We start from the raw sequence: 19,713 nt of genomic DNA, 5'->3' as shown, positions 1-19,713 counted from the left end.
TGTGACAGGTATCTTGGCCTACAACATATAACAAGACCACCTCAACCTATCCCACCACCATATGGTTATCCTACGTAAGATGTCGTGAGAAAAACCTAAAGAAATCATTCATAAGTACTAAATGAGTACAAAACAAAAATGACTTATTTTGCAACAAAAATATATTAAGGACTAGATGTGCATAAAAATATTAATGATTAAATGTGTACAAAGTCAGGGGCGCATCTTGTATAGGGTCAGGAGGGGCTGTGGCCCCCCACCTGACATTTTGGTTAGAGATAGCTGGTATAACTACAAATTTTTTTAAATCTAAGCCTGCTATTGTCACAATTGGGTTGTGGGCTTGTGGCCCCTCCAGATTTCTCTAATAATCCGATTGTGGACCTCTTGATTTCTCCAATAGTTCGATTTCTGAACCATAAAGTCAAGATAGAAGTCAAAATCCATCGTATCTAAACCTTCCGCCCCCATTGTCGCCACTCGCTACCTCACTCATCGTTGTTGTTTGGACGCCTACATCTTACCTGGACACCTAGTCTCATAATTCACCACCGCAGCAATTGTCTGCAGACGACAGTCCACCCGCTGGTCACCGGAATTCGAAAATCGGGTATGGAATACTCCTGTTCTTTCTTCAATTCTTTTCTTGTTATCTAGTTATCTCGGTTTCATCTGTTCTTTGATTTCTAATATTGTATTTATTGAATTGTTCCTGAGTATTTGAGTTAGGAATTAGCCAATTAGGAATGCTCATGTTCTTTGCTTCTTGTTGTGAATTGTAGCATGAGTTAGGAATAAACTAATTTTAATTTCACTTTCACTTTTCAGAATCTGTTAAATGCATTGTTGATTGTTAGTTTGTTAGTTGTTACAGATTTTAGTTCATTATGAAAATCTATTTCAGATTTTACTTTTCACTTTTTGATTTCAGTTTAATTTTTAGATACTGTTAAACGAGTTATTGCAGATTTTTGTTAATGATTGTATAGAAAAAGTTGATGAGTGATGAGCATTGTTTATTTTTGTCTAATTTTTAATTTTTATTGAATCAATTGTTCCCTAATTTTGGTTTTTATAGATACAATCAAAGAAATGTTGAGAATGAAAAAATTTTGTTTTTATTTTTTATTTATTTATTTTTTGTTCAAGCACATTAATTTTAATTTTTAAAACTCCCCCCCTCTAATAAATTGTTTAAGTTCCTCCCTTGTACAAAGTTAGAATATATTATCTTATTAAGTTGTTTTTATCAACTAACCTGGAGTAATCGGTTATACCGATTATAAGAATTAATATATACAGTTTAACAAGTTGAAGGTTGAAGGAATAAATATGATGAGAAAAAAGTGAGTGGCTAAATATATAAAAACAAAAAATATAGAGAAATTAAATTGCTTCCTACCTTTTACTCCTACAATTATTTTTACCCACTAAAATTATGACAAATCATCATTCAATTTAATTGTATTTGATATATTCCTAATATAATCTTAATGATTTAGTTTAAAAAATATCGAAAGATGACACTTATCATAATTTTATTGGGTAGACATATTTATAAACATAAAAAATAAGAATCAATTTAATTTTTCAAAAATATATTATCGTTTTTATCCCTTTTAAAAACTCAAAAAACAAACACCCAAGATCCGTGTCACTAGTCGGCTATAATATAAAATATTTACATACCAATATATATGATCACGTGGTGACCAATATTTAATAGTTAAATACGCTTATAAAATTTATTCTATACATGGTTCTGAATTAAATTCGATTAATTTTACATTGTAGACCCCACCCAATTTTGTTTGATTCTCGGATTTCATGTCTGCTACTTCCTTCTTAATCTCCCAACTACCCATTTCGCACACCAAATTTCCACACAAAATCATTCATATACCTCCGCATTCAACAACCCCAGGTAATCTTCCTGCATTAAATATCATAAATTTCTAATCTTTTATGTCCTTTCAAAATCTTCAACCTCAAAAAGTTGAAAAGGTACTGCTGCACTGAATGATTCATGAATGAAAAATAAAGATTCTGTAAGGGATTTTTTTTTTCTAGCTTTTGTGTTATGAATAATGACTTCATTCAGCTACTTCTTGCAGATATTGATTTGGGTAGTCTTATTTTAGCCTCGAAAGCTCAAAGTTAGGGCAAAAATGGCGGTTGCTGGTGCATTGAGCTGTGGAATAGCTGGTGTGATAAGTGAAAAAAGAGCAATCAGGAGGCATTTCGATACCCAGTTACAAATACAAAACCTTGGTGTAATTCGAACTGGGATTAAGAGTAGGAGATTAAGATTCGACAATGTAATTAGGAATTGTGGATTAATTAGTGATCAAGAAGCTTTGGATTACGATCATAATGCTTCTAATTTAGACGAAAGATTAGACGAAACACGAGAGAGGCTCGTAAATGGGTCAATCGATGAACCAATGTAAGATTCTTGAATCACTGATCATCTCTTTAGTTGCCTATTGAGTTATTTTGAAGTTATATATAAGCGATTCGAAATGTGTAATCTTGATTTTTGTTTTCGCGTTACAATTTTTTATTGATTAGTGAATCGGTGGGGACTTCGCCTCCAAATGTGCAAACAGAGCTTGTATTGCTTGCATTGCCTGCTATTGCAGGGCAAGCTATCGAACCTTTAGCACAACTAATGGAGACAGCTTATATTGGTAGATTAGGTAAATATTATTTTTTTCAAATAAATAATTAAGAATTTATGGGTTTCTTTTTTTGGCTTTATTAGGGGGATAGATTTAGGGGGCATTTGGATTGTGGGATTGGAGTGAAACTAAAATCCATTTTTTGTAAAATCTTGTTTGGTTTGTAAATCTTTCAAAGGATTTCAAAGTATACATGTTAAATAACAAATTTGCCCTTCTTTCAATGTTCTTCTTTTTACATTAAATAAAAAAGAAACACCCATATTAAAGCGCCCACTTTTGTTACTCATTTAATGTTTTACTTAATAGATTCTAAATTCTATAATCTATATACCCAATTCCATTTTAAGGTGCTTTGGAATTGGCATCAGCTGGTGTTTCCATATCAATTTTCAATATTGTATCAAAGGTGTTCAACATTCCCCTACTTAGTGTTGCAACTTCATTTGTGGCTGAAGACATAGCTAAGTATTCACACAGTGAATCGGATTCAGGTATACCCTTTTAAAAACATACCAATCTTATCATAAAAAGAAAAAAAAAAAAAAAAAAAAGATTAAATTGTAACTATTTAAACAGACAAAAGACGACAATTACCCTCGGTATCTACCGCGTTAGTTTTATCTGTTGGAATCGGTATAATTGAGGCTGCAGCATTGTACTTTGGAGCTGGAACTTTTCTCAATTTAATGGGCATATCATCTGTAAGTCCATACTTATTACAAAGTTTATAAGGTTTATTGTGAATTTACGTAAATAACCCTTTTATATATTGATTGGTTAACTAGGCTTCACCTATGCGTATTCCTGCACAACGGTTTCTAAAACTTAGAGCACTTGGTGCTCCTGCTGTTGTACTTTCACTTGCTATTCAAGGTGTCTTTCGTGGATTTAAGGACACAAAAACTCCTGTATTTTGTCTAGGTAAAGATTTGTTTAAGTTGTTATGTGAATAAAGTTTTATTCAAAAGTGATTTTGAAATAAGTCAAAAAGAGACAACTATTTAGTATTTACTCATGCATATACAAAAAATGTGCAGGAATAGGAAATTTAGCTGCTGTATTCTTCTTTCCCATTCTCATGTATGTTTTCGGGTTGGGTGTCACTGGTGCTGCTATTTCCACCATCACTTCACAGTACGTGCTTCTATGGCCACATCATTTTTTAAATAAATTTATTTATTATTATTTTTTTTAATGTTTAGTTTATTTATGTAGATATATTGTGACCATTGCAATGATATGGTATCTTAATAAGAAAACGGTGTTGAAACTACCCAAAATGGAGGATTTACATTTCGAAGGTTATTTGAAATCCGGTACGTTTTTCATCCATTGAAAATCCTATGCCCCATTTGTTACACAAAGCAAAACAAGTTATAGTGAGTTTGACATTTATTGGATTGAGACTCATGATCATAGGACACGAGTTACAATTTTTTGTCCCATCCAGTAGGATAAATTGCAATATTTTGTCTCACCCAAAAATGTGGGATAGGATGTCAAAATGACAAAAGTTGCAATTTTTTGTCCACATAAAAAGGTGGGACAGGATCTACAACTTTTGTCGATGCGACAAAAGTTGCAGATCTTTGTCCTAGTGACCGATGTCAATAGAACAAAAGTTGCACTTTTTTGTCCCCCACAAAAAGGTGAGATAGGATCTGCAACTTTTGTCGATACGACAAAAGTTGCATCTTTGTCCCAGTGACCGATGTCAACAGGACAAAAGTTGCACTTTTTTGTCCCACACAGAAAGGTAGGATAGGATCTGCAACTTTTGTCGATGCGACAAAAGTTGCACTTTTTTGGCCAACACAAAAAGGTGGGACATGATCTGCAACTTTTGTCGATGCGACAAAAGTTGCACTTTTTTGTCCCACCTGGATTTTCTTTCGATCTCTTTTATATGCAAAAGACGTGTTTATCCTCATTCATAAACAATATTCCTAGAAAGCTTGTCTAATTCTGACCATTTAGGGTTTATATATATTCAGGTGGTTTTTTGCTTGGGAGAACTTTAGCTGCTGTTGCTACAGTGACTTTGAGTACATCAATGGCTGCAAGGCAAGGGCCAATTGCCATGGCTGCTCATCAAATATGCTTACAAGTATGGTTATCCTCATCTCTCCTTGCAGATGCCCAAGCTTCAGCTGGCCAGGTAATTAATTAATTAATTAATTAAATATATGTAATATTCATGTAGAAATATGTAATATTCACGGGTGTGACAAGATATATGTAATTTTTTCAGGCTTTGATTGCAACTTCTTTCTCAAAACGAAACTACAGCAGAGTTAAAGAGATAACATTTTATGCTCTAAAGGTTTGATTTTTTCACTCTTAATAACAAACAACATGGAGTTTTTTCATTGAGTTATGGATTTTTGAAATGGTTTTGATTTTTCTCTATTGCAGACTGGATTAATAACTGGAGTTAGTTTAGCCATAATATTGGGTTTGTCTTTTGGTACTTTAGCCAAATTGTTCACCAATGATGCAGAAGTTCTATCCATTGTTAGATCCGGTGTCCTGGTAAGTACTCATACCTTTTACGCCTCGTTTACACACAAAAGAACAGAACAGGTTGTACTGTGTTATGCATTGTATGGAGACTGACACTGAGATTGAGACTGATGTCAATGAAACAAAAATTACAGGCTTAATGTACTATTAATGTCTAATGACTAATCATAATCAATGACTTTACATTTCATTTTTTTTAATAGTTTGTGAGTGCGAGTCAACCCATCACTGCTCTTGCTTATATCTATGATGGTCTTCATTACGGAGTCTCAGATTTCTCGTATGCAGCATGCTCTATGGTAAAGACCAAGGACCCTTTTTCTTTTTCTTTACCGTCTAAATGTGAGTAAATGACCATTTTACCCTTTTGCTTAGATGTTGGTGGGAGCAATGTCATCCGTGTTTCTACTGTATGCCCCTTCGGTTTTTGGTCTTGCGGGAGTTTGGGCTGGCTTGACATTGTTCATGGGAATGCGTGCGGTTGCAGGGTATATAAGGTAATAAGCCGGGATAATATGCTTATTGTGCTCTTTCAATTTTCAATTTTGAATTTTGAATTTTCAATTCCACACACATGACATGACATGACACAATTTTCTTTTTTAATAAATCAATAAACTAATACAATATTTACATTGATTGAATCCACGAAAAATATCATTGAGCAAAAGACCATTTAGTTTTATTTGAGAAACCAATGAGAGATTTACGTTATTGTTTTTACAGGTTAGCAGATAAAAATGGTCCATGGTGGTTCTTGCAGGCGATCCCTGCAACCGAGGTTAGTTGATTAGACACATGATTACATATATTATAGTAATTACAAATTTTTAATATTTCTAAATTTTATTTTAATTTTGTCGTACTTATTTTTATGCCACATCAACACTAACTCAAGAAATTAAAGTAACTATATAATATATATATATATATATATATACTATAATAAATGAAGATAATTTTGCCACATGTCAATCTCCAATGAATTTTAACACTTGTCGTTTTGTGATATTTTTTAAATAAATAATATCCACTTGTCAGTTTATGGTTTTTTTTTTCAAATTTTAAAATTAAAAAGTCACATAATTTTATAATTATACATGTAAAGTATCAAATGTAATAAATTTTATAATAAATTGCAATTAATATGTTTTGTTCAATCCTTATTTCAAATTTTTATTTTAAAAAATACTTATTATTTATATTTTTATATTTTATTTTTTTTAATCAACTTGTGTAATACACGGGTTTTACACCTAGTATGAACTATAGAAATATAACAATAACAACATATATTAATAATTCTATATATTTAGAATTATTGTGAAATTTATTATTTTCTTAAAATGAATGTACTTTGAAGTTTTATTTAAGTTTAACTATTTTAATACTAGAAGATGACAAGTGGCAAAACTATTTTCATTTATTATAAAGGATTTACATTAATATAGAATAAAAATATACGGCTTATATTTTCTTTTTAGGAAGTTTATAATTTTTTAATCTGTTTCACATTAAGTTCAATAAAAAAACGAACGTTGATGTTGAATTTATATTTATATTTACATAAATTGTTTTTTTGTTTCTTTAAATTTATAATTTGTATTTTAATTTATTATTCTAGTTTATCTAATTAACTAACAAATCAAACTGAATAAATGACACGTAAAACGTGAATCAAAAAAACTTCAAATTTGAACTCGTAAACGCATATTTCAAAAAAAAAAAAAAAAAAAAAAACTTTGTTCTTGAAAAAGCTCCACAATAGGAAAGTTGACTATTTGGGAGCATATTTGGTAGAAACAAACATTTATATATAGTTTCCTATATTAAAATATATTTACACCATCTTTGTTCTTCTTTTATTTATTTATTTATTTTTTTGTAGATTGCTGTTCCACAACAAACCTAATGAAGACATGGCTCCATCTACAAAACTTGCCAATTAATTCGACATTAATATTTGGCGCTCAACAACATTTGTGCTAAAAGCTCTGAATGGGTTAAGAGTTAAGACATAAAAATGGCCATTTGGAAGGCTTATTTTGATTCTGCTGAAGTGGGTGGCCTGCTATAAAGGCCATGATTTTTTGTCGTCGCTATGTACAGCTTCATTGTTTCTAGAAAATTGACTTCGATATTATTTTGGAGTTCTATATATCAAAAGGGTTGTAATTTGAATAAAATATTTATTAAACTATTACAATTTACCAAAGATTGCATTATTATTATGGACCCACATTTGACATTTAGTTTTTACCTTTTGAATCAGTCAAAATATATATATATATATATATATATTTATAAGATATCAATTTATATAGTTATTGTTCATTTGTTACCAAAAGTTTGCAATGTTATTTTTAGAAGTTGTTTACCATGTTTATTATGTCTATGCATTGCTTAAAAAGTCTATTTTTATACAAGATTTATTGGGACATAAAAAGCATTAAGGGTTTTATTTATGTAACAAAGATATATTTATAAGATATCAATTTATATTGTTATTGACTTATTGTTCGTTTTTTTCCCGATCCTTAAGTATAATTTTTTTTAATTATTAAAATTTTTGCTCTAAAAGTTTAGTCATTTTATTTGGAATGTAAAGTAGAAACATTACAAATCTCTACAAATCTCAAATAAGAGCCAAAATTATAAAAGAAAACATTGTGGACTAGAATTGAAAAATCATCTAAAAGGACCCAAAGTACAATTTACTCATTTATAAATTATAATATAGAAATGCAGTATTTTTTTGAATTGTTAAAAACAATGCAATTTTTCAATCAATCACCAATTCATATACAAAAACACTTATACATTTTGATAACACAACAGCTTCACAAGGTTGTACTTTGTGCATCTCAAGAAATACTTCCAAGAGCTTTTGCTTTTTCCTTTAGCAAAAACTTCTGCACTTTTCCGGTCGACGTTCTCGGCAACTCTTCAAAAATGACGGTTTTCGGCGCCATATAACGCGGCATACGATCACGACAATACTTAATTATATCCTCTCCGGCGACATTAAACCCATCCTTCAATTTCACAAACGCACACGGCGTTTGCCCCCAGTGATCGTCCGGTCGTGCCACCACCGCCACCTCCAGCACCGCCGGGTGACTGTAGATCACGGTTTCAACCTCCACCGTGCTTATGTTTTCTCCTCCCGATATGATAATATCCTTCGACCGATCCTTAATTTCAATATACCCGTCTGGATGTTTAACAGCCAAATCACCACTCCGGAACCACCCGCCGGAAAACGCCTCTTCGGTTGCTTTCTTGTCCTTTAAGTATCCGCTCATTATTGTATTCCCCTGAAACATAATCTCCCCCATCGATTTCCCATCAGATTTTACGCTTTCCATAGTCACCGGATCTTTAACGTCGACTCCCTCCAACCCTAGATGCCTCACTCCTTGTCGTGTTTTCATCTTAAACCGTTCTTCCACCGGCAATGAATCCCATTCCGGCTTCCATGAACACGACGTCCCCGGGCCAAACGTCTCCGTTAAACCATACAAATGAGAAACACGAAACCCTAACTCCTCCATTTTCGAGAGGATTAGCGGAGGCGGCGGTGCTCCGCCGGTCATAATATCGACCTTGTGTGGGAGAGGTTTCCGATCAGCTTCAGGACAGTTGATTATCATGTTCAGAACCGTCGGAGCTCCTCCCATGTGTGTTACCTTGTGGAGATCAATGTTGTCGAATATGTCTTTAGGGTCACACCGCCGGAGGCATATGTTGGTTCCGCCGACGGCCGCCAGCCCCCAGGCGAGGCACCATCCGTTGCAATGAAACATAGGTACAGACCAAAGGTAGGTCGGCATTGCTCCCATTCCGTGCATGAACACGGTGGCGATTGAGTTGAGATACGCACCACGGTGGTGATAAACCACCCCTTTAGGTCTGGACGTCGTTCCTGAAGTGTAATTTACACTGATTGGATCCCATTCGTCTGTTGGTCGGACTACAGAGAATCCGGTAACTCCACCCTCTACTAGGCTTTCGTATTCGTAAGCGGTGGTGGTTAGGTCAGACGGCGGCGGCAGGTGGTCGTCGGAGATGATAACAAGGAGAGGTGGGTTTTTGAGAAGATTGATCGCAGGCAAAGCAATGTTGAGTAGTTGATGATCTACAACGAGGATTTTGGTCTCTGAGTGAGTGAGAAGAGTTGCGAGCATGGTGGAATCGTGGCGGGTGTTGAGAGTGCAGAGGATTGCTCCGGCCATCGGAACAGCGAAATGGAGTTCTTGCATCGCCGGAACATTTGGTGCTAACGTCGATACCTGTGGTGGCGATAATATAATAAAATAATATTAAATTTTCATCGAAAGTCGAAACCCGGTTTAGTTTTTTACAGATATCAATTTGTAGATTATACCTTTTATTTTATTTTTTAATTAATTTTATTTGTAAATATATATAATCGATTCTAAAATAATTGCATATTTTATTGAGCATCACGAAAAATGTTATCGTTCTCATGTTATTACGTTTATTGTTAATTTTTAAATCGAGCAAGAAAATAATTTTCATAACTCGAAAAACTTATTATATAATATATTGTTATTTTTAATTAATATAATAATGGCTTTTGGTTGAAACTGTATTGGTATTCCGTGAATATTTTATTTTGGATCGAAACGGCATTTGTTTTGTATATATGAAATTATGACCACTGTTGTTTTACTGATTTTTATATTTATCGGCTATATAATAATATAAAAAAAAGAAGAAAATATCATGTAAACTAAGAAAAGTCCAACGATATAGAAAAACGTGGTATATATTAAAATCATACAGAAATAGAATCTCTCATGTTGTATATATTAGAAGATAAAATTTGGTGTATAAAAGTAACTTTTTAATTAGAAAAATGGATTGTCTGTAACTCTGTATTACTACAGATTGATTTTATTTCCCATTTATAAGTTTTATCCTAAAATATAAACTAAAACAACTTAATCGTAGTTTAGTTTAATGTTTGGATAATAATAATAATAATAATAATAATAATATATCACAAAGTGATATCATAAGCACTAAATACTATTACTAATCACAATAAACTGAAAATTATTATTATGACGATAATAATAACAAATAATCAATAAAAAAAACTAGGAGATTCAAGATTATTGGAAATACATTTCATTAACGAGAAAATGCCTACTTTCAACGATTCGACATTTCGACGACTTAGAATGCCTTTTTAATGTGAATTTTGGATAATTCTTAAAATCTAACTCTTGTTAGATTCATTTTGATCGTTATTAGATGCTAAATTGATTCATTGGATTATTCTATAAATCTAGCTCTTATCAAATGTCTTTTTAATGATCATTATTAGATGCTAATTAGATTCATTTTAACCAATAACTTCATTTATCAAAAAAAAAAAAAATTCATTTGGTTCATTTTGTTTGAGAATCTAACCACTACGCCATGAACAAAACGAAGCAAAAATATGCAAATGGATTCCGGTGAAAAACTTACAACGTCACCACGAGAAATCCCCAACTGAGTAAGAGCAGATGCGAGCTTCACACACCTTCTGTGCGTTTCTTCCCATGTATACCTCAGAGATCCATAAATCACAGAGGTCCGGTCTCTGTAAACATCCGCCGATCTCTCCAAGAAGCTAATCGGTGTAAGTGGAACATAGTTTGCCGAGCACCGGACCAGTCCTTCAAACGATCTCCATGATTCCCGCTGCAAATCATCGGTGGGTTCAGACAACTGAGACAATTGGGAGTATTGACGAGACCGGTGATGATGAATTTGAGTAGGATTTGTTTGAAATTGGATTGATGTCGCCGGAGTTGGACGACGGAGGAGCCATGGCTTTGACTTATTCAGGATTTTGTACATGGTGATTGTGGGGACTTTTAGGAACGAGGTTTGGGGGTCAAATCACGATGAGAAGAATGAATTCGTAGTCTTATTATAGATGGATGAAGTTGGACAATCCGGGGGTACTCATGTAGTTGACACATTCAATCTTGATTTTTTTTTTTAAAATGAATGATAATTTTTTACATTTTCTTTTTGGGTGGTGCTAAAAAAACCGAGGTTTTGATTACATGGTTTACGAACTAGTTAAATCAATCAAACCTAATATAATTTTTTCTTTATTAATTAATTAATTAATATATATATTATTATTAATTATTAGTTTTATTTAATTACTTATTTACTTAATTTCTATACTGTTATTTATTTTTTATTAGTTTTGTTTTTAAGTTAATATTAATATTAATATATAATGTGTTTATATCTAAACAATGTATATACAACTAATTTTATTTTGCATTTGTAAATGAAGATTGAAACCAAACACTTTTGCATCGTTTCGTTATTTAGTTTTACGATGTCAAGCTTTTAAAATATAATTTTTTTTTTAGAAAAAAGAGTTATTACATGTATGTATAAACGTGAAATAATAATATTTTATAATAATCAATTAGATAAAAGTATAAGATATTTGTTTGATAATCAAATATTATTACCATTGGCCATAATAGTATTTTTTTTATTAGGTATTTATTCTAATTTTAGCAAGTTCTCTAAAATACCTCCTACTATACATATCAAATATATTATGGTTTTATATTTGACCCAAACAACCATCAGGTCCCGCTCAGAAAAGATCTGTCTGAACATGATATGGGCATTTCCTATCACATTCATCAGGTCCCGCCTAGCATCGGGCCTCACCCGACATTCATACAGACACATAAACACATATACGAATCACTAAGATAAATATCATACAATACACCCATTAGGCCTTGTCTGGCATCAGATCCCGTCCGGTATACATATCTCATACTACAGATGCAAGAGACACACATACAACAATCATTCTAAACATAATAAAACATGGGTCGGAATTGGTGCCTTCAACCCGCTAAAAATAGTGTGAGGAGACTCACCTCAAACTATTGAAAATTAGATAAATGTCCGGATTGTTGATCCGGAAAATTCCCGCGCTAAACAATCAAACAATACCCTGATTAATAATTATATCAAAATTCATAACCAAGGTCCCCAACCCAACACCTTCAGCCTCTAGGGTAAAAGACTATGCTACTTTTCCTTTATTGGGCCCAACTAGCTTAGCCCAACATATAGTGGTCCAAGGCCCAATAATAACCAAACCCATAAACCTAAGGTCCAACTATGACCCAACAGATACAAGGCCTAAAATCTAGCTAAGGCCCAAAGTCAATGGTCCAAGCTCCAACATCTGACCCTCACGTTGTGACCAGATCATGGTCACATCGTGACTATTAAACTTACCCGGTCCCAACTCAACAGGTCAACTCAGCCCATCAAATCACCGACTCTCGATTCCAGTCATGGTCACGTCGTGGTCACTCCTAGTCACGTCGTGACCTAATCCAGAAAATGCATTCAGCAAGGCATGCATTCTTATGACGTGACAAGCTCATTCATCACACCGTGAGCACTACCTTGGCCAGCCTTGAGCATTAAGCTCTTATTCCTTTCAGCCACTACTTGGCACTTTCCAGAGGGTCTTCCCTCACCCAAAGGATGATAAAAATCATAGCTTTTTAGTCATGCATATCCAACGCATGACTCAAACACTCACTAGGCCAAAAGAGGGAAAATGAGATCAAGACTCATGCTTGGAGTCTAAAACTACTCCACAACTCATATCCAAAAATTATAATACAAAATATGTCTCATTGATCCATAAAGTTGCCAACTTTATGGATTCCATGCATGTAATCCCACATAACTATGCAAAAATGACCTTAAAATCTAGATCTAACATGTAAGAGGTAAAAAGGCTAGAGCTTTATAACTTACAATGGTCCAAAAACTCTGCAATAAGGTGATGTAGAAGCTGGTTTGCCAAGAGAATGCTCCGCAAAAGTCTTCTTCCACTTCGATGAGCCAAAGACCACCAAATAAGTGCTTCAAAGTGATCAAAAATGACTAAGGACCTCAAACAGGTCAAGATTTAGGTTTTTAGGAGGCAAAAGAGTGAAGGAGGCTATGGATGGGCAACCCTAGCCCTCTCATTCCATTAAATACCCGAAATATTAGGGTTTTGGTCATCAGTCCGTTCTCACATCGTGAGCATTCAAAGTCTCATGTCGTGAGACTTAAAAACACAGGTCAACTAGTCAATGGTCACTCACAACGTGCCCACCATGTCTCACATCGTGACCTTATTCTAAAGCTAAAATTAAAGAAATTAATTACATCTATGATCCGGGTGTTACAACACCGATTTTTACTAGAATTTATGTAACATCCCAAAAATCAAGTAAAAAATTTCAATTTCAAAACCACATCAAAAGCCATAATTGTTTACAAAACATGTTTACTAAAATTTCAAATCATAAATTAGAGTATCCCAAGATTAAATCTCATAAAATCCAAAGGATATGCACGATCAAGCCTTTGCCTTGCCCCTGTCCTCTGAAATACCTGAAACCATAACAATCAAACTATAAGCCAAAGCTTAGCAAGTTTCCCCAAAAGTACCACATACAACCATATAAATAACATCATGTATATATGAGTTTTCAACCTGTTTGGACCTCCTCATAGGTCCTACAGCCTATCTAGACTGCTCTTTGTGCCTTCGGCCTGACTAGTCCACCTCTTGGGCCTTTAGTCTATCTGGACCGCCCCGGATATCTTTGCCTTCAACACAAAGAAGGACTGCCTCAACCCAACCAACCATAACATGTCGAAATATATAATAGCAATCAATAACCAACAAGTACAGGTAATCTTACAGATCTACCAGTCTAACACATACTTAGTGAACATAGGTAATCATATAGATCTATCAATCTAACATATAACAAACATAACATCAATCCCAATATACCAGGATCTAGTGGGCCAACAGTCATGCCTTTAATCCACCAGTATAGTAAGGAAAACTCACCTCAATGTTAGGAAGATAGTTGAACTAAATACTGCTCCATCTAACGGCTCTATAGGTCACCTGTAGAACACCCAGGGACCAAGCCTCAATCTATTATTCAAAATATCCCAAATAACAAAAAGTCAAAGTTAAAGTCAATTTGAGTCAACCTCCACATCGTGGCCAACCTTCGGCCACATTGTGGCTGATGGGTTTAACCCGATTAAAACTTGATCTTGTATAAATCCATATTCATACCAAAATACATAACCATGTTGTGGCCCAAACCACAACGTCATGGCATAGACGGTCTCAAAACAATCGTAGAAAACCCCATTGCCACATTATGGCACCCTACTGTCACGTCATATGAGAATCCCTGAAGGTGGAATTCTTTCCAAGGTCCTTAATCTATATTGCCTTTTGCCCATACTTTCCTGAGAGCATAAAGGGGTCTTATTGATCCCTAAATGTAAACTTTATGTACATGTGTTGCCCATGCATGTCCTCCATCAAATCTAGGTCAAAAAAGTATAAAGGGGACCTACACTCATGCAAGGATCCCCAAACTACAATCATTTCTCATATCTAAAAAGTATCGTGTCCTTGAAACTCTTAAGAGTCATAAAGTTGCAAACTTTATCACTTTGTTTCACTCAAAATCCATCAAAGAGTTCAATCATGCAAGATAACTCTAGATCCATAGAGAAAAAGATGAAAATCTAGATTAAAGATCCTTATAAATGATCTAGCAAAATGATTCCAGAGATTGGAGAATGTTGTTTGCTTGCTTCTTGTACTCAATCTTCTTTTACTTCCTTTAATATCACCAAAAAGGCTTGAAAATAAGCTCAAAAGCTTCAAGGTAGGTTAGGGTTAGGTTTCTATGGCATGAGAGTGATGGAGGCTGAAGATGGGAAATCCTAGTCTCCCCACTTTCCTTTAAATACCTGGAAAATTAGGGTTTTCATGATAGAGGGTTTTCACGTCATGGATAATAGATGCCACATGGTAGGGGTCATTAAATGATTTGCGAAACTTCCAGTATCACCACATCGGGGGATGTATTCACCACGACGTTGTCATTCCCAAAATCCAAAATACATTAAAATTGAATACCTCCAAGAATCTGAGTGTTACAATTATCCCTTACTTGACTCAGACTTCATCCTTGAAGTTCGTTGCTGCAAATAACTCCGGGTAATGAATCATTGACCCACTAAATTTAACCAATGAAGAATAACCATCACAACTCTGCCTGAAATCCAGAAATCCAACACCTTTTCTGATTCCCAAGCAGGGAAAAGTATCCCAGAACACAGTCAATATAACTTCACTTCGCAACCCAAACCATACATAACCCTTCCGACACTGAATTGTTTTGCTGATACCACTAGAAAATAGAACCTCTAACTATTCATTGTTGATGACCCTCCATTTGAAAACAAAGGTGACTCCCAACACGAGTATCACTTAAATAACCGTTATAGTGGAACACGAACAAAGTCAACATATTCCACAAACTCCCTTTAACCACTTCAAAAACAAGGCAACTTATAAAGAAAACTTGAGAGACCACTCGGAAACCCATAGCTTCCAAAAAACAACCCAATAACTTGAAATTACTCAATTGCAACTATTGGAAGTGTGTCCAAGGTGATTAACTATTTGTGAATTTAAAATATCTTAAATCTGGAAAATTGATAAATATTATTTAAATGTGTTTATTTAAATTTGAATATTTATTTATTATTTAATATTTAATTTAAATATTTAATATTATTTATAATATAGATTTATAAATTAGAATATTAATCTCTCATGTTTTATTAATTGTTGTATTGCATCATTGTAATTAACAAGATGCTTCGATCTGATAGGGGTGGAGAATATTTAAGTCTTGAATTCTACGACCATCTTAAGAATTATGGAATAATTTTGCAATTGTCCCTCCCAGAACACCACAGTTGAATGGTGTGGCTGAGAGAAGAAATCGAATGTTGTTAGACATGGTTCCATCAATGATGAGTTGAGCTACACTTCCGATATCATTTTGGGGGTATGCCTTAGAGGCAGGTGCCCACATCTTAAACCTCGTACCTATTAAGAAGGTTGCTAAAACACCCTCTGAAATGTGGAGTGGGACACCTTCTTCTCTAGCAGATTTGAAAGTTTAGGGTTGTAAAGATTTTGTTCGTCACGAGGTGAATGATAAGCTGGAACCCATATCAGAGAAGTGTTAATTCATTGGTTATCCACAAAAGTCTTTTGGATACTTGTTCTACAAGCCTTCTTAGAAGAAAGTGTTTGTTGCTCGAAGGGAATTCTTCCTCGAGAGGGATCTCATTTTCAAAAAGGACAGTGTGATACATATTAACCTTGAAGATCTTCAAGAGTCAAGTGAAGAAGAACCTTTAGTAGACACTAGCGCTCGAAATGAGGTGCAACAACCTATTGAAGAACCTCAACCATTGAGGCACCTCAATCTGAGGGAGAGCCACATGTTGGGCAAAATGATATATCTCCACCCCCCCCCCCCCCCCCCCAATTCTCAAATCCAATAGATTTCATCTTACTCATGAGTTCTATGGTTTCCATGTGAGCAAATAAGGAGACGTGTTGAATAGTGATCGTACAATGGTTGATATGGATGATCCATCCAACTATAAGGAAGTGATGACAGGCCCTGAGGCTTCCAAGTGGAAGGAAAGCATGAAGAGAGAGAGAGAGAGAGAGAGAGAGAGAGAGAGAGAGATTCAGTCCATGTGTGACAACCAAGTGTGGAATTTGGTTGATCGTACACTTGACATTAAAACTGTTGGTTGTAAATGGATCTTCAAGAAGAAGACCAACATGGATGGGAATATGCACACGTTCAAGGCTAGGTTGGTTGCAAAGGGTTATACTCAAACTCAAGGGATTAATTATGAGGAAACTTTTTCACCGGTAGCCAAGATCAAGTCTATTAGGATATTACTTGCCATAGCAGCTTACCATGAATATGAAGTATGACAAATTGATGTGAAAACCTCTTTCCTTAACAGAAAACTCAAGGAGGAAGTGTATACGGCACAATCTGAGGGTTTCATAGATCCAAAATATCCAAATAGAGTGTGTAAGCTTGAAAGGTCCATATATGGACTAAAACAAGTGTCTCTCAGTTGGAACCTTTTCTTTCACGAAAAGGTAAAAAATTTTGGATTTTAAAGAAGTGAAGGTGAGTCTTGCGTATATATCAAAGCTAGTAGGAGTAATTTGGTCTTCCTAGTGTTGTATGTGGATGACATACTCCTTATAGGAAATAATATCCTGATGTTGCAAGGTATTAAGACGTGGCTTGGGAATTGTTTTGCTATGAAGGATCTAGGAGAGGTTGCGTACATACCTGGTGTAAGGATCTATAGAGATAGATCGAAACGTCTAATAAGACTTAGCCAGAGTACATACTTGGATAAGATCTTGAAGAGGTTCAAGATGCAAGACTCCAAGAAAGGTTTTCTACCTATGCAAAATGTTACAAAATTAAGTAAGACTCAATGTCCTAGTTCTAGTGATGAACAAAAAGAATGAGTCGAGTCCCATATGCTTCTGCTATAGGATCGGTCATGTATACCATGACATGTACTTGACCTAACATCTCATTTTCTATGAGCATGGTGAGTCTTTTTTAGGACAACCCAGGTGACAGTCACTGGACAACAGTAAAGAACATTTTAAAATACCTAAGAAGAATAAAGGATATGTTCTTGGTATATGAGGGTAAAGATGAGTTGAGAGTTACAGGTTATACAGATGCCACTTTCCAGACTGATAGGGACACCTCATATTTGCAGTCAGGGTGGGTATTCTTGCTTAAGGGAGGAACGGTCACTTGGAAAAGTTCCAAGCAGTCGACAGTAGTAGACTCTACGTGCGAGTAAAAGTATATAACGGCTAGTGAAGCTGTAAAAGAAGCTACATGGTTGAAGAATTTCATTGATGACCTTGGTGTCGTTCCGAGCATCAAGGATCCTTTGGAAATCTTCTTTAACAACAAGGGTGCAGTTGAATTGACTAAAAAACCCAAGGAACATGGTAACTCAAGACATATACTTAGAAAGTTCCACTGTGTGAGACATCGAGTCGAGGATAGAGATATTGTTGTGAGCCAAGTGTTTTCGGAAGAGAATCCAATTGACCTGTTCACGAAGCCATTATCAAGGATCAAGCATGATAGTCATACTAGATCTATAAGCATTAGATTTGTTGATGATATGGTGTGATTGTTTGGTTGTACAGTTTAATAAATCATTGAAACATTTAGCAGTATGAATCTATAACTGAATTGATGTTTATTTTTTAGAGACTTAATAAAGTGCTAGTGATGCTATAATTTCTGAAACATCCTAAAAATCAAGACTAAAAATTTCATTTAATTTAAGTAATAACACCACAAGTTATCAAATCATTCTATCAAAACATAAACCTCATTGCTCCAAAACATTATTATTACTAGAGTATAACATCCTAGGCTGACTAATTAATGGTGTGTGCCATGCGATCACCCCGAGCTCTTCCCTTCGTTACTGGAAGTACCTGAAACCAAAACTGAAAACTGTAAGCACGAAGCTTAGTGAGTTTCCCCTAACCTACCACATACCACACAAAACTGCATACTGCATATACTGCAAATGTTGGGCCTCACCGGCTACAACAGGCCCTGCCTGCCCCAGCCCCGCCTGGCTTCGAGCCCCGTTTAGTGTACAGATCTATTTCTCTTAGGCTCGCCTGTCTCTGGGCCCCGCCCGCTAACATATACTAACACATAAACATACCACAACACATAAACTAAACATATACTATTGAATCGTATTCTAAGGCCTCGTCTATCTTGGGCCTCGCCCTTGTCCTGCTACTGATGAGTCATGGAACCCCGTCCACACTCCTTCTGATAGTGAGATACGGGCCCAACCCACACTCACTCCTTTTCTAACTTGGGTCTCACCCCTGATCTGTTGCTAATGAGATATGGAACACCGTCCATACTCTGCTATTTGTGAGATACGGGACCTCGCCCACACTCACCTCCCTACCAGGCACATACATGTATGACACAGACAACAAGTATAAACTGTCATATAAACCATTCCTTGGGCACCCAGCCGCTATCATTGGACCTTGGTCCTGAATACTATTCTAACATGCTGTGCCTAGGGCTAACCCCTGGGTCTTCCTACTCATAACTATATGGGCCGGCATTATGGTCGTAGACCCATCCACACAAACGGAAACTCACCCACACTGCTGAACTCTGTTGATAGCCCTCTGGCTGCTATCCGACAACTCCCGAACTGCTGCTCCTCTAGCTCCCCGAGCAGAAAATGATGAGGAAAAGATGAGATTTCTGGATCTACAACACCTCATTGAATCCTCCAACTCCTTATTCTTCTTCAAAGCTTCAAAAACACTTAAGAACCCTCAAAAATGGTTTACAACACATGGAAGGCACTAGGGTTTCGTTCTGGACTTGAGGGAGCATCATGGAGGCTGAAGAGAGGCTATAATGTTCCTTAAATAGGGTACAAGGCCCGCATTTAGGGTTTTCCCAAA

At 35.2% G+C, this 19,713-nt stretch overlaps 2 protein-coding genes across 4 annotated transcripts; one reads left to right on the top strand and one right to left on the bottom strand.

Annotated features, from left to right (window-relative positions):
• Window positions 1–1,772: 1,772 nt before the first annotated feature.
• Window positions 1,773–7,432, top strand: LOC145036806 (protein DETOXIFICATION 45, chloroplastic-like). 3 transcript variants are annotated; one of them, XM_078985290.1, is made up of 15 exons: window positions 1,773–1,924; window positions 2,115–2,446; window positions 2,572–2,699; window positions 3,032–3,175; window positions 3,261–3,385; window positions 3,470–3,605; window positions 3,722–3,818; window positions 3,900–4,000; window positions 4,679–4,842; window positions 4,936–5,007; window positions 5,100–5,216; window positions 5,411–5,506; window positions 5,583–5,704; window positions 5,934–5,988; window positions 7,096–7,432. In XM_078985290.1, exons 2-15 carry the CDS (start codon window positions 2,169–2,171, stop codon window positions 7,117–7,119), a joined length of 1,659 nt encoding a protein of 552 aa, XP_078841416.1. In that variant the 5' UTR covers window positions 1,773–1,924; window positions 2,115–2,168; the 3' UTR covers window positions 7,120–7,432. The 3 variants fall into 3 exon arrangements, with proteins under 3 accessions (XP_078841416.1, XP_078841417.1, XP_078841418.1); XM_078985291.1 differs by having other exon boundaries at window positions 1,883–2,004; XM_078985292.1 differs by lacking the exon at window positions 1,773–1,924 and adding an exon at window positions 1,950–2,048.
• A 455-nt stretch (window positions 7,433–7,887) lies between these two features.
• Window positions 7,888–11,182, bottom strand: LOC145036805 (butanoate--CoA ligase AAE1-like). The gene is made up of 2 exons (XM_078985289.1): window positions 10,710–11,182; window positions 7,888–9,499 (listed from the first exon to the last, which is right to left on the bottom strand). Exons 1-2 carry the CDS (start codon window positions 11,082–11,084, stop codon window positions 8,072–8,074), a joined length of 1,803 nt encoding a protein of 600 aa, XP_078841415.1. The 5' UTR covers window positions 11,085–11,182; the 3' UTR covers window positions 7,888–8,071.
• Between the last annotated feature and the right edge of the window lie 8,531 nt (window positions 11,183–19,713).

This window comes from Lactuca saligna, chromosome 3 (genome assembly GCF_052625555.1).
Source record: "Lactuca saligna cultivar CGN05327 chromosome 3, ASM5262555v1, whole genome shotgun sequence".
NCBI lineage: Eukaryota > Viridiplantae > Streptophyta > Magnoliopsida > Asterales > Asteraceae > Lactuca > Lactuca saligna.
The sequence above is the reverse complement of the archived record's forward strand: the minus strand, read 5'-3'. Positions and strand labels throughout refer to the sequence as shown.